Source organism: Oreochromis niloticus, linkage group LG23 (genome assembly GCF_001858045.2).
Source record: "Oreochromis niloticus isolate F11D_XX linkage group LG23, O_niloticus_UMD_NMBU, whole genome shotgun sequence".
Taxonomy (NCBI): domain Eukaryota; kingdom Metazoa; phylum Chordata; class Actinopteri; order Cichliformes; family Cichlidae; genus Oreochromis; species Oreochromis niloticus.
Window position 1 is genome coordinate 65,928 of NC_031986.2, and position 15,606 is coordinate 81,533.

The window sequence follows — 15,606 nt, forward strand, 5'->3', positions numbered from 1 at the left end:
TGGAGCTTTCTCCACACATCAGTCAAATCATTCTGAAGAATGACTGTAGACAAAAGTGAGCCCGAAGGTGGGTGAGGCTCTCCTTTGTTTCTGTCAACTGAAGGGTGGGTTGTGCAATTCCAGTCCCCTCCCACCACTACTATTGAACCCCTATTTAATTTTGATAACTCATCATTAATTTTATCGCACACGACCCGCAGCTGAGTTATGGGCGTAAACATTCATAAAAGCAAAAGATATTGTCACGGTTCGGCATGGCAGACTGTGGGGATATGGGGAATGAGGACCCAGGCGCGGTACTCTGTGTATAAACAGTGCGTTTATTTACAGTGTGTGGAAATAACAACAATAAATCCCCGTGCTTTCCCCTGACTCCCGTGTCGTGTCTCTCCGTGAACGGTCCCTGTCTCAGTGCTCTCCGCTCCCGTGTCCCAGCACTCCTCGTGCTGGCTGCTGTCAGACGCTCCACACTTCTCCTGGGAACACAATAGAAGCAGCCGTCAGGACACACTTAACCGTGGGCATACACACACGCTAACTAAGCTTAACTGGATGACTAACATGGAGTCTCACGCAATGATCCCGCGTCGGTGGGAGCTCCAAGACTCTCTTAAGTAGCTCCCCCGACGAGGCCTGATCAGCAGCAGGTGTGTGGCTTCGGGTGTGGTCAGTCCCCTAGCAGGGCCACACCCACCAGGCCTGAAGGTGCCTATAAACGAGTGCTCAGACACACAGCCACCCACACACACATATGTACAAGCATAGAGAAGGGGAAGCAACACCAAAAATACATAATAATATAACAGGGCCATGACTGCCCAGGGGTCCTGGGTCGCCCAGTCCCAGGACCCTGACAGATATTCCCTTCGTGTTTTGATAACACAAATTGGAGTGTATTTGCAGAAGGATCAGACTTGGAGGGCCACACATCTGCCGTACTCTCATACATCAGCTTCTGTACTGAGAGTGTAACAACAACAAAGACTGTTAAAGTGTTCCCGAACCAGAAGCCATGGCTCAACAGTGAAGTGAAAGCCCTACTAAGAGCACGTGACAGCGCCTTCAAATCAGGAGACCAACAAGTCTACAAAGAGGCACGCCAATCTCTGGTTAAAGGCATAAAAGAAGCCAAGCGCAAATACAAACAGCGCATCGAGGAACACTTTAACACAAAGAACTCCAGAAACATGTGGCAGGGGATCAAGACACTCACTGGCTACAAAGACAGTTGCACACAAACCAGCTCCCCAGACATCACCTTACCTGACACCCTAAACCATTTCTTCGCCCGCTTTGACCAAGAAAACAGGGACACCATCACCCATCCTGCCGTTACAGAGAGGGACGACGCTCCCATCCAGCTGGAGCAGCACCAGGTCAGAGCCACACTGCGCAGAGTCAATGCGAGGAAAGCAGCTGGTCCTGACGGTGTAGCCGGTAGAGTGTTTAAAGCGTGCGCAGACCAACTAGCAGAGGTTTTCACCACCATCTTCAACCTCTCACTGCTACAGTGTGTAGTACCATCCTGCCTTGAGTCAGCCACCATCGTTCCAGTGTCCAAGAAGAACACAGTGAGCTGCTTGAATGACTATCATCCAGTTGCTTTAACACCCATAATTGCAAAATGTTTCGAACAGCTCATCATGTCCCACATTAAAGCTGCCATCCCTGCAAACCTCGATCCATACCAGTTTGCATACAGGGCAAACAGGTCGACAGAGGATGCCATAATAACAGCTCTTCACACAGCCCTCACACACCTGGACTGTAGTAACACCTAAGTGAGAATGCTGTTTGTGGACTTCAGCTCAGCCTTCAATACAGTTCAACCCCACACACTGGTTAATAAACTAAGCAACTTAGGACTCAGCAGCTCACTGTGCAGCTGGATACTGGACTTCCTGAGCAACAGATCCCAGAACGTAAGAATGGGAGAGCACACCTCCTCCACCCTCATTCTGAATGTGGGTGTCCCACAGGGGTGTGTCCTCAGTCCCCTCTTATACTCACTTTTCACCCATGACTGTTCACCAATCCACACCAGTAACACCATTATAAAATTTGCTGATGACACCACTGTCATAGGACTGATCGACAACAACGATGATTCAGCCTACAGAGAGGAGGTTCAGCATCTGAAGCAATGGTGTGACGACAACAACCTGCATCTGAACACAGCCAAGACCAAGGAGATGGTAATTGACTTCAGAAGAACAAAGCGATCTGAGCACTCTACCTTCTACATTGATGGGGAAGAGGTAGAAAGGGTAGAAAGCTTTAAGTTCCTCGGAGTCCACATCTCGGCCGACCTTACCTGGTCCACAAACATCTCCCACCAGGTAGGGAAAGCACAACAAAGGCTGTACTTCCTCAGGAAACTACGTCAGGCCCAATTACCCCAAAGGCTGCTAGTAAACTTCTACCCCTCCGCCATTGAGAGCCTTCTGACTTACTGCTGCACACTCTGGTTCAACTGCTGCACCGCGGAGGACAAGAGGAAACTGCAGCGGGTGGTGAGGGCAGCAGAGCGGGCAATCGGCACTTCACTAACCCCCCTCAGAGACATCTATACTGGCAGACTTCAGCAGAAAGCCAGCATCATCATCAAAGACCCCTCACACCCTGGATACTCACTTCCCCCCCCCCTTCCCTCTGGTAAACGCTACAGGTCCATCAGGTCAAAGACAAACAGACTCAACAGAAGTTTTTACCCACAGGCTGTCAAACATGCCCTACCTCCACCCTGATTGGAGGATAACTGCACTGCCAACACTCATGGACATTACATAGGGCTGCTCGATTATGGCAAAAATGATAATCACGATTATTTTCACTGAAATTGAGATCTCGATTATTTGACGATATTTATTTAACAATAACAATGTATTGAATTATGGCTTTAAAGATAAAAAAAATAGTATAAAATAGTGTGAAAATACTGATTACAGTGGAAATGTTTGCAATATAAAAAATAAATGAAAAATGTAAACATCTATGTTTAGTGAACTTCAAAATACTGCACAATATTTGATCCACGTCTGACTCCGCAAACCCATAATGTTTCCACACCACTGAAGTCGTTTTACCTCTCTTTTCAACCAACGGCATTCTTTCTTCAGCAGCCATTATCCTCTCCTCTCCTCTCCAAATAACTTCTGCTTAGCTTTCCAAGCTTCCCTCGGGTCCTCTTAATTGTTGTGACGCGTGTTCGAAACGCAGAGAGGTGCGCTCGATTTGCCACACAGAGCAGCGCGAGAGTAAAGCACGAGGGAGGTGCTAATAATCGGTTCAGTCATTTTTAATGATCGTTGAAAGCCCAGATCGTAATCTAGATTAAAATTCGATTAATTGAGCAGCCCTAACATTACACCTTATTTATAAATCGTATTTCTGTTTATACTTCAATGCAACCAACACCCTTACCTCTTTAAACTGTATTTATTATAACATTATTTAGTATAGTTCCAACAGCAACCCCCCCCCCACTCAATGTGCAATATCATTCCCCCCCCCACACACACACACACACACTCAATGTGCAATATCACTGCTAGTTAGATGGCATGTATGTGTACGTATATAGATGTAAGCGTGTATGTGGAAATATGTGTGTGTATGTATGGATGGATGCATATATGTATATATACATATATGTATGTATGTGCATGTATGTTTGCAGGTGTATGTATAACTTGTACATACCTTTCTTGTGTAAAAATAAATTTGTCTGTTATTGTGTAAATACTTACGCTATTGTGTACTTCACACACATGGAGAGATGTCAAACTGCCTTTCACTGTTCTTGTAACAGTGACAATAAAAAGCTATTCTATTCTATTCTATTCTATTCTTGATGGTTGCTTTTACCACCTGTGCCCTTCCCCGCTCTATCTCACAGACAGAAACATGTGACAGGTGAAGGTGCCTAGAAAATAAAATTGCTACACCCGCACTGAGGTTAGTACCATGACTTAAAAAAGCCTGCCCACTCCAACTCATTCCCCATTCTGCCTCATTATCTATAGTGCTATGTGTTTCCTGTAAAAAGAACACATCAATGTTGTTTTGTTCTTGCTAAGCTCCACTAAGACTGCACGCCTTTCCCTATCCCTACCCCCATTAATGTTAAGTGTACCTACTCTCAAGCTTGCCATATAAGACAGAGAGAAGAGGAGGAGAAAGAGAGAAAAGACAGTGAGACGCTTCCGGAAAGACACCCTTAGTGCTCCAAACATTTTACTATGCTTTTAAAGGAGTTTTTCCTTGTTTTTCCCTCCTCAACTTAGTCAGGATCTATTTAAGACGGAATCTTTTCTGTTTGCTCAATTGTTCATAACCAACAACTCTTCTTATTTTCAGAACAGATTTTATAAAAAGATCAACATCTGGAAAAAATCCAGTGACTTCCACAGACTGCATACCAAATGTCTCATCCAAGAAGCGGTTTATATCTTCTAAGGAATACGACTGCTGATGGTCTTCTTGTGAAACAATATCAGAGCTTTGTGACAGGGAATCATCTTCCAACAAGTCGTCTTCCTCATTTTCGGCGCTCGAAGAACCTGAAATTACATTCGCAACACCCACCTCACTTGCCGTTGCTTTGGTCTGTCCACTGTCCTGACTTTCCTCCACACTTTCCCTGTCCTGTATGTCATCACATCCATCCTCCACTTCACTGGTCCCCTGTACTATCCCCTGTTCTTCTAGCGCAGCCTGTGGAGCACTGGCTACGACCTCCATTCTGTCACCCTGCGCCGCTAGCGGCTCGCCGATGACAGCGCTGCTCGTAGATGGCTGCTCGTCCGCACCGCTACAAGCCGGCTGTTCTCCCGTACCGGCATCTACAGTGCGCTCCTGCTCACTTGCCCCACTAGCATCACCCTCTTGTTCACGGCGCACCTCCTGCTCTTTGTGAGGGCAGGATGAGCGTTTATGGCCAACATCACCACACTCAAAGCACTTCATGCTACCTGCACTGGCGTAAACAGTATATAAGCCGTTTTCATATCTTACTTTAAACGACACTTCCAGTGTCTGCGAAGGATCGTTCAGGTACATGAAGGCCTGCCTTCTTAGTGACTGAACGTGCTGCAGTCTGGCGTCTTTGCAGCCAAGACGAACAACCCTGAACCCGTTAGCAAACTTTCCAAAGCGGGTCGGACACCGGACATGGTGACCCGCGTAGATGGCACAAACAGTGGTGAAACAGCCACAAACAAATCATCCAGAATGATCCCCCTTTCAACCAACAGGTGAACCAAGCGCTCCTCACGGAGAAAGGGCAACCACAGCCTTGTTCATCCGAGAGCCATAAGTTATGTTCTCATGGCCCACCTGTTCACCAACAGCTAGCAGAACCTGCTCCACGGTGTACTGCTGGGGTGCCACCACCCTGGCCCCATGTCTAATAGACAGGGGAGGCGAACCCTCACTAGGGAGGGACGCCATGACTCAAGGTACAACTGGCCAATTAACTAAAATTCTTCACTTCACACAACACAATGAAATAAACTTACCTTACCCTTTAACCTCCCATAAGCCCAAAGTTTCCGGAAAAAAACAGTCCAAACGTCCCAAACTCACTCAGCAGCTCCACGCACTCACCAAACACCTTCACACACCCATTCACTCACACTCCCAGCATGCAGTGCAGGAAGAAGAGAAGAGAAGAGAAGAGAAGAGAAGAGAAGAGAAGAGAAGAGAAGAGAAGAGAAGATCATCAATCATCTGGCTAAGATTAGAATTGGTTCTGACAGCTTTACTCACACAATCACACCAACATGCATACATACTACATGCACAAAATCTCCATCACCATGCCAACAACACACCTCTGGCACCTTTTTAATGAAGTTTGAAAATAAGAGTACAAGTGATCCAATGGCATTTAATACACGCACGCACACAGCAGTGCACAAGTGAGGGGAAGAGCAAAGAGACAGGCATTTTCAAAGTCTGACACTGTGAGTTCTCCCTCAGACAAGACTAAGTGCATCGCCCGGTGCAGAAAAATAACAAACCTGCCTCCTAAAATTTGTGCTCATACAACAAAATGCAATTGTGATTTATATTTTAGGGGAAACTTATTTCTCTCTAACAAAATACCATCTGCCATAAAAAATTGCGATTTTGTACCTTCAAACACTGATGCGGCCTTTAGAAGTTGGAAAGATGAAGGACTTAGGACTGTTAAGGACTTGTACAGTCATGACACCTTTCTATCCTTTGCTGACCTATTGTCTAAATACCATCTGCCTAATTCCAATTTTTTTTGTTATCTTCAGGATAGAGATTTTGTAAAAAAGCATTTCCCTCACTTTCCCAACCGGCCTCCAGAAACAAATCTGGATATCATCCTGCAGACGAACCCTCATCAAAACAGACTTATATCAGCCTTGTACAAAATACTAGATACTTTAGTTCCCAAATCCATTTCTCTTACTAAGCTGAGATGGGGGGAAGAGCTACAGACAACCCTGCCAGAACAGCAGTGGGATTCTGCTTTAAAATTGATTCACTCGTCCTCAATTTGTGCCCGTCGTGATTTGATTCAGTGCAAGGTGTTCTATAAAGTACATTAAACAAATGCAAAATTATCTAAAATCTATCCAACCATTAGTTATGCATTTAACAGATGTGGACTATCACCTGCCAACCATGCCCACATGTTTTGGTCTTGTTCTAAACTGAGTGCATTTTGGAGGGATATATTCGACACACTTAGTCAAGCATATGGCCAGACTGTCCCTTCTAACCCACTCTCCACAATTTTTGGCATTCCCCCCATTTTAAACTTATCTGGCCACCTCAAACAGGCCTTAGCCTTTACCACTTTACTAGCTCGGAGGCTTATTCTGTTGAAGTGGAAGCTTCCCCACCCCCAACTCATGACCATTGGGTTAGGGAAGTACTCTTTACCTTAAAGTTAGAAAAACTTAGATTCTCCCTAAAAGGTTCTATTAGGAAATTTAACAAAACCTGGAAATCATTTCTCTTACTGATCAACACCATTACTTTACTTCCTGAGACTGAAGTGAACTGAGTGAGGCTACATTATAAAGATTTTTGGGTTTTATTTGTTATGTTTGTTACTTACTTTGTTTTGTGTGTGCGGTATGTGTATGGGTGTATGACTGGGTGATGTGGCTTTAGCTATTTTTATGTGCAGAGACTGGATCTCCACAGTGCCTTTGTCTAGTGTGGACCTGGAAGAGAGAGAATTCGGGATGGGGGGTTGGGGGGGTTGGAGGGTATAATGGACATACAATTGTTCAAAATCGACTTTGCTGTTGCTAACTTTGTATGTCATGGTTGAAATCAATAAAACAAAGTTGAAAAATGTGGCTTATATCCACTCGAAAATTTCAACAAAATATATAAAGACAAAAAAAGTCTTTGTTCTTTGACAGAAAATCACAAGAAAAAGCTTGATTTCTTAAAAAAGTAAAGCTGTATCTAAATAGTGAAAAAAGTTTAATATAATGTAGTCCAGAGCATATTCCACATAACTGTGGTAGTTATGCATAATGGCAAAAAGTTGAGAAGCACAGGAAGAAAACCAATTAAGGAAAAACACCAACAACTATCTTTACTTTGAATTAACACTTAAACTGTGAAACCATGGTTTATCCCTCTGGGCTCATGACAGGAATGAATCAAATGTGGCATCTTAATCTTATTCCAACAAGGTATGACACAGAACCATGAGCGGAAGCTGGAATACATGGAAATAACCTACGCAGGAACAGAGAGACCATGCAGAAGCCATACAGAAAGACCCCCAGCAGGACATTGGTTTCAAACCCAGAACCTTCTGGGTGTGAAGTGTGAAGAATTCTCAAAATTCATAATAGCAGGAAACTACATCTTTACTTTCTACAATAAAGGGATAATTGTCTGGTTCTGCTGAGGTTTCTTCCTGTTAAACGGGAGTTTTTCCTTCCCACTGTCGCCAAAGTGCTTGCTCATAGGGGGTCATATGGTTTTTCTCTGTACGTATTATTGTAGGGTCTACCTTACAATATAAAGCACCTTGAGGTGACTGTTGTTGTGATTTGGCGCTGTATAAATAACATTGAATGGAATTGAATTGAAAGGGTGGTGACAGTGGGTAAAGATGGTTATCTTTACCCATTTGGACAAACTGAGGCTTTTTAAATTACCAAAAGTGAGAGATGCCACTTGATGGAAAAGATTTGAAGACCCACAATAACCCCAATATTACCCCCAAATATTGGTTAATTAATTATTGAACCAACTGTTGTCAAGTTCGGTTTATGAGATCACATTCTTTATGGTAAGTATCAGTGCTCACAACAACAGTGCAGTAATCCTACATGCTGTAAATGTAAATGTGTATATAATATTTTTGGGGGAGGTAAAAAAAACTGAGTATCAAGAACAGCAACCTCAAATGCATCTTCAATTGCAGAGTTGCCATTACAAAATGTTGTGTTGACTAACATGATAATGTGACAATAAGCCATAGTCTCTCCAGAACATACCTCCAGAATGTCTTTCACCTGCTCAAACAAATCAGTGCCATCTACTACTATCATTACTACCACAGACTCCTGCCTATCATCATCAGTCATCCAGTCCATCACCACTGCAAACAAAAAGGGGCTAAGAGTCAATCCCTGATGTAAAAAGACCTCCACCTTGACTCCTATTGCACACCTCACCAGCTCATAAATGTCATGCACTATCCTCACATACATCTCTGGTACTCCTGATTTCCTCACACCACCTCAGTTTCTCTCTCTTAGTGTGCTACCATATGGATTCTCTACTGTGCAACTCCTTCTGACCTTCTCTATATTTGTCCACCAACCAGTAGCATGCAGTGACTTTGACAGAAAGACAAGCAGAGAGTTATATGGATTAACATTAATGCCAAAGATATTTAAGACTGAGCTCATTTCAAACATTTGTGATATTTTCATAACCAGCTGTGCAGCTTGAACTCAATATTGAGGACTTGGAAGAAAAGTTTAAAAAATTATTTCCAAAAAAAGTCAGAACAAGGTTTAAAGCAAAGTGTTTTCCAGTTAGTAAGGCACAGGGCTATAATACAGACAAATCCACTGTTTCCACTCAATCATTAACTCTATACAGAGGAACCCTAACCCCTAATGGGAGCCTCCCGGTGACCTACCCACCTTTTCAAAGTATTTTATGGTGAAAGTCCAATGAATTAGTATAAGACAGCAGACCTTGGAATCCAGGAGTGCCCTTCTGGGCCATATCATTCCCAGTCTACCAGGTACTAAAGACCTCTCCCACCACATCTGATGCCAACGATCCATCAAACTAAAGCTCAGGGGGCAGGGATAGCTCAGTAGGTAGAGTGGTCACCCCATACTCAGAAGGTCGGGGGTTTGAATCCACTGAACAGCTACCCTGAAGTACCCCTGAACAAGGTACCGTCCCTACACACTGCTCCCCAGGCGCCTGCTTAGTGGCTGCCCACTGCTTCACTGAGTAAATGGGTTAAATGCAGAGAAAAACAAGTAATTTCCCCACGGGGATCAATAAAGTATACATTATTATGAAGCTATACAGGTGACCTCTCTTCATAACCTTTTTAACACTAGGAGCCTTTTGAGGTTGAGACATGACCAAAATGAATGTATTATTTCTCTACAATTACAAACCCTGTGTAAATCTACGTTGGTATCAAACTAAAGCTAACACTTGTGAGACTTTTTACAAGTGTGGGAGGTTTTATTAGATGATAGATCTTTTAGTAGTAGATTTAACTCGACAGAGATCTGTGCTTTCAGCAGAGACATTGTTTGTGCGTGTGCACGTCATTGGGTGAATGGGGGAAATTCGGACTTAGTGTTTACATCTTTTTGCAGAATCTTTTTACCTGCTCTTTAATTTTTTGTTGTTCTAGTGGTGTTTAGTGGTCATGGAAATGGTGAGCTTTTAGCTGAGATTCTGACATTTATTTATCTGTGAAACCATAAATGTCAGTGTTATTTGGTATGAATGTAATCATGATCTCCAAAGTCAGTTTAAATGACTCACCACAGAAAAACTCATCTGGAGAATAATTGATTAATGCAACATGGTTCTAAGGCTTCTTTATCATCATATCTATATGTATTCATATTAATATGTAAATGTTATCATAGATAGAACTGGATATAATGTTACCAGTTATGAAAAACACTATACTGGTTCATTCACAGGGTTGTTGGAACCTTACATATGAAACCAGAATGTGAATACAGAAAAGATGATGAATTCATAGAGCTCAACCTACTAAAGACCCAAGATATGCTTGCAAGAGATGGATACTATTTCATACTGATGAAATGATTTCTCACTGGGTGTAAGGTGTGCAGGTGCAAGTTAGAGAAGCAGGAAGCTCTCGTACCTTAGCCAATTGTGAGTTTACCCATTTTGTGAAAGTCTTCTTCTGAACGTCTTCTCTTTCATCTGTCGGGGTGAAAAAAATAAAAAGACAGAGTTAGGAAAAAGAAAAGGAAAAAAATCTGTTTGTGTTACTCCAAAATTCCTTTTTTTCTGCTACCTAACATCAAGCTCATGATACTGTCTGACAGTCTCTTTCAATTCTACAATCCTGCCTTTCTTCCCTCTTGCTGCCTCAGATCACGCCTTTCCCATCTTCTCTTCCTTTGTCTTTTGCCGGCAGCAGCACTGTTCCCACCACATCCTGTTGGCCAACAGCATCAAAGGTGGTCACTGTTAACCTGAGTTCTGTGGAAATGTTGTTCTTGATGAGCCACATATTCGATTTGATTTTACATCAGATGCCTTTCTCACTTGGAGTAAAACGGCTTGGTGAGATTCTTGTTAAAGACTTGATAAAATACTTTATTTGACTCTTTAAGCCAGGGTTTATCCCTGTGGAGTTTTCCTTTTTTAAATTTGAAGCTTAACTGCCGTGTGGTGTGCAGCATGCATAAGATGGAAACTGACTCACATGATGACCGCCCCAAGAAAGGAAGACCTCTGCTCCTGAGGACAAATTCATCTGAATTTATCCTCAGCCTCAGAAATCACAACTGTATTTAATGTTTAATTGTAATCAACTGAATGATTGTCCATAGTTAAATTATCTTTAAATCTTTAAATTAATCACTGATTTTTAAAAATCTGTCCTAAATGTACGTTGATAAGATGATTTTTAAATTTTATTTAAGGACACCATGAGACCTGGGGTCCAGGGACTTCAATTGCCTCTGCTTTCAGCTTTAACCTTTGTGTTTGTGTAATAACTGTGTGTAAATGCGCATATAAGTCTGCACACAGGGAGAGAAAGGCCATGACCAATAGTCCTCTTAAACTGCTGTTCTAATTTGGAACTGATTTACATGTGCAAACACACACACACGCACACACACATACACACACACACACACACACACACACACACACACAGGCCTATGATTCATGAACACAGCTACTTCTGCATACTGCATCTCATTAAAGGGAATCCAGCCTTAATAGCTCCATCTTAATTTAGAAAAAGTGACAAAAAGCGGTGGAGAAAATCATGCATAGAAGTGATAAAAAAAGAAAGATGTAGGGAAAGAGAAAACAATTAAAATGAAACCTCTCGAGGAGAAAAAAGATTGAAAACAGTTTAGACAAGGCAATTAAAAGCAGAGAACAGTGCAGACAATATGAAAAGACAGTGAGTAAAGAGAAAGATAGATAGTTGAAGGACACAAAGTCAAAGAGAAAAAGAAGACAGAGGGTTATTTTGACACTGATGACCAAAGACTAGATTGGTTCCAGCCTTCAGTTTAAAAAGCAGCAGCCTTATGTATAAAGTTTATGTTTTTGCTGTCACTGTGTGTTTGTGTAGTTCAAATCAAAGGTTTTACTGTTTGTGTTGAAAGCTTCAGGGGATAAAAAAGAGAAATAAGCGCCTGTGCCATTTTCAAAATCAAATAGCAAATTTCCAACATATGTGCTTGCACACTAAATATGTACTTTCATCTTTAAATAGCAGAATGAATTCTAAAGCGTGCAGGGTTATAGACTTTGCTCAGTGCTGCAAAAGTGATTTCACAGTGCTTCACAGTGCAGATGGATAATGACCCAAAGCATGCTAGAAATGCAACCCAAGAGTTTCTCCAGGCAAAAAAATGTTCAATTACCAAGTCAGTCACAAGATATGATCTCAATCCAGTAGAGCAACCAGCAACTTTTAAAAACTATTTAAAATGATTTCTATTTGTCCAACTCATTTTGAACCTTCAAAATAGAGGACTATGTGGAAAATGGGTGTAACAGTTAATTATAACTGAGCAGCAACATCAAATCAAATGTTTTGCCCGTAGAGTCTGGTGAAACTAGACATACAGGGATACAAGTGGATCCAAAACTTTGTACTTTGAACATAGCAGTTTCTAAGCTAGTTACCTTAAAAGAAACTGGAATGTTATTGTCATTGCAATGGAAACCAGCTAAGATCCCAGTAAATGAAACTAATGAGGCCTGGCTTGAAATAATCAGAGGTAAAAAAAAATAAAACTAAAAAAAACAAGTTAAGATGTCGGCAATAACAGAATAGAATAGAATGGAAACATTCTTTTTGTCTCTCATTGGGTAAATTCACAAATAAAGTAAAAAATCAAAAAAAAAATACTGAATGTAGTAAATCAGTAACTGCTTTATAAAAGCAGCAACCTGGAGATAGTAGAATAACATCTAACAAGTGACACAAGGATTCTTTCCTCATTTAACTAATCATAACATGACCCTAAAATGCATTTTTAACCAATTTGATGCAAATAGGAATTAAAAACGTAAATAAAAAATATACCACATGATTCATTTATATGAACTGGTAAAAAGTATGTTTGTTTGTTTTGAATGTCAGTGTGATGACCTCCTTTACTAAGAAGATCCATTTTACATGCATTCATGTGGTGGAAGCATAATTTGAAAATTCACAAGAAAATGTGAAAATTTCCTCTAAACAATGATTCAAAAAGTGGCAGAAGGTTTGCAAGTTATTGATGTAACATACATAAAAAAAAATGGCTGAAAAAAACCCAAGGTTTTTTTTAGGTTTTTTAGCTCATAAAAATTGTAAATTGCAAAATAATGACTTCCTGTGGGACTGATGGATGGGCCATGCTGGATTACCATTCATCACTTTAACTGTTAGTTTTATTGGAATGTAACTTTTAGTAGACGTGGCTGATGCAGGATGAGAAGTCTAGGATAATATGACCCAGGTTGAAACAATACCACAACTTAGTGTGTTAAAGTTTCCCCTCAGTGGTGCTAAAATTATTTCCCATCAAAATATGTGAATACAACTGAGCTGAATGGAAGGTCATAAGGTGAAAAAAATACTATAACTCCATAATTAAGCTGTAAGTTCTTACACAGATAATGCAATCTCCTTCTATTTTAATGCAAATAAATTTAACATCAGGCAAGGGGTGCTTCTATATCACTTAGCTTGCACAAGCTCAAGTTATTATCGTAGAGCTATAACTCTTTATCATAGTCACATTATGAGATTCCTGGTTTGCTTATGTTTCTCGTTTTCATACTATTTAGTGAGCTTTCTTGTTCTTGATTATCTTTGCTTTATTCCTCTCTTTCAGTTTCACTTTTCCTTTTGTGTTTAGTCCCGTCACATCTAGGTCCTCTACTCATTTCCCCTCTTGTTTCCTTTGTCTCTTCCCTGTGTTTTGTCCTTCCTTTGTATTTCCTTGTGAAGTCAGTCTTGGCTCCCTAGCGGTGTCCCTGTTTCTGAGTGGTCTGTGTGTCCTGTCTACGTGGTTGTCTGGGTTCCCTTTTTAGTTCTGTCAAGTTGTATGTCTAAGTCTAGGCCCCTGTTTTAGTTACTTCCTGTTTTACTTTGGTAGGTCCTTGTCCCATGTATGTCATTTTCAGTTTCACTTCTTTAATTCTGTTCAACCATTTTCCCCACCTGTTGCCCGTTCCCTTGTCATCTTATATGGAAACATGGCAAGCATAATATAACTAAATGGTAAATGGCCTGTATTTATATAGCGCTTTACATATCCAGACATCCACCCATTCACACACTGGTGATGGCAAGCTACGTTGACAGCCACCCTGGGGCGCACTGACAGAGGCAAGGCTGCCGGACACTGGCGCCACCAGGCCCTCTGACCACCACCAGTAGGCAACGGGTGAAGTGTCTTGCCCAAGGACACAACGACCGAGACTGTCCAAGCTGGGGCTCGAACCGGCAACCTTCCGATTACAAGGCGAACTCCCAACTCTTGAGCCATGATCGCCCGTGAGCAAAGATCACATTGACATGAAATAATGATCAACTCATTTACATATCTGCCTTGAACTTGCACTTATTATAATAAAATGCTTTTCTAGGAGTCTTGAACTGCGTGATGGCAAAGAAACCTGACAAGGCAAACAAGTGATCCGTTTCTACAGTCGGAGTGGCCCTCTGCAACAGCCATGTTCGCCAATGTTTTGGTCCCAGGTGCCTAGCAACAGTAATGGCTATTAGCCAGGGAAAGGAATATGAGACCAAATCCAATCAGATCAGGTCATTACCGAGAGATCAGATGGGGAAGACTTGATGAAGAGAAGTAAGACAGAGAGGGAAAGGCACAATGACATAAGAAAAATGGAAAACAGAAGAAAAGAATGAGAGGGGGCAATGACTAGGAAGTGAGAGTAAAGGATTACAAGCTTATGTTCACATCAATGTCAAAAATAGCCTCTGCAATAAAAGTAAGTGTCAGTACAAAATGTGTAGAAATATGCATGTGTGTTAAATTTTCAAAGGCTGCCACAGATGTAATCCAGCATTTTTATCTTCAGTAAGAAAAAAATCAAGCCAGTGCATTTTGTATCTGTGTTTGCAAGTGTTTTGCATCTGCCTCTGTGCGTGTTTGGGTGTGTGTGTGCGTGTGTGTGTGTGTGTGTGTGTGTGTGTGTGTGTAGTTTTCCAGGAAAAAGTACATTTATAGGCTCCAAAATGTGGAACTGATACCAATCATCTGCAGGCAGGGAGCAGAAGGAGAGACAGAGGAAGGAAGAAAAGAAAAAGAAAATGGGCATGTGGAAAAAAACAAAACAGATAGGAAATGTCCTGAGCTCTAGAGGGAAAGAAACACTTTTGACTTTTATCCTCCTTCATTAAAAAAATGTCTTCCAACTGCCACCCTACACAAAGCATGGCAATACAATAGGATGCAAAAATAGTGCCTTGGGCCAGACATTTGCATTACGATGTGACTCACAAAAGTCATTAGTTGAAAAAGACAAAAGAAAATTTTTTTAGTGCAAAACTATAAAAAAAGCATTTGAAATATTAAAAACAAAAAAACAATTTCCAATCAAGAAAACTCTTTAGGGTAGACATAACCATGTTTACATTGTGGTATACAAAAGAGTTGTGGAGTGAATAAAATCAGTGTCCATTTTAATATTAAAGTCACAATTTTGAGATTAAAGCTTAAATATTATTTTGAGAAAAACAAATGTAGAGATTACAGTTGTTGTTTCAAGCCAAACAACTGCCATGGGTCCTATATGCTCTACAAACTGTGCAGGTGAGATCGTGAACCAAACTGATTAGCTGTCTTATCGCCTCTTGTGATACAA

General features: G+C 41.4%; 1 protein-coding gene across 1 annotated transcript in view; it reads right to left on the bottom strand.

Moving 5' to 3' along the window:
• Positions 1 to 15,606, bottom strand: part of LOC109200125 (utrophin) — a 154,237-nt gene that overhangs the window by 48,725 nt on the left and 89,906 nt on the right. The window contains exon 3 of the mRNA XM_019355584.2: positions 10,391 to 10,452. Coding sequence (XP_019211129.2) covers positions 10,391 to 10,452 — 62 coding nt within the window. The remainder of the gene's footprint in view (positions 1 to 10,390; positions 10,453 to 15,606) is intronic.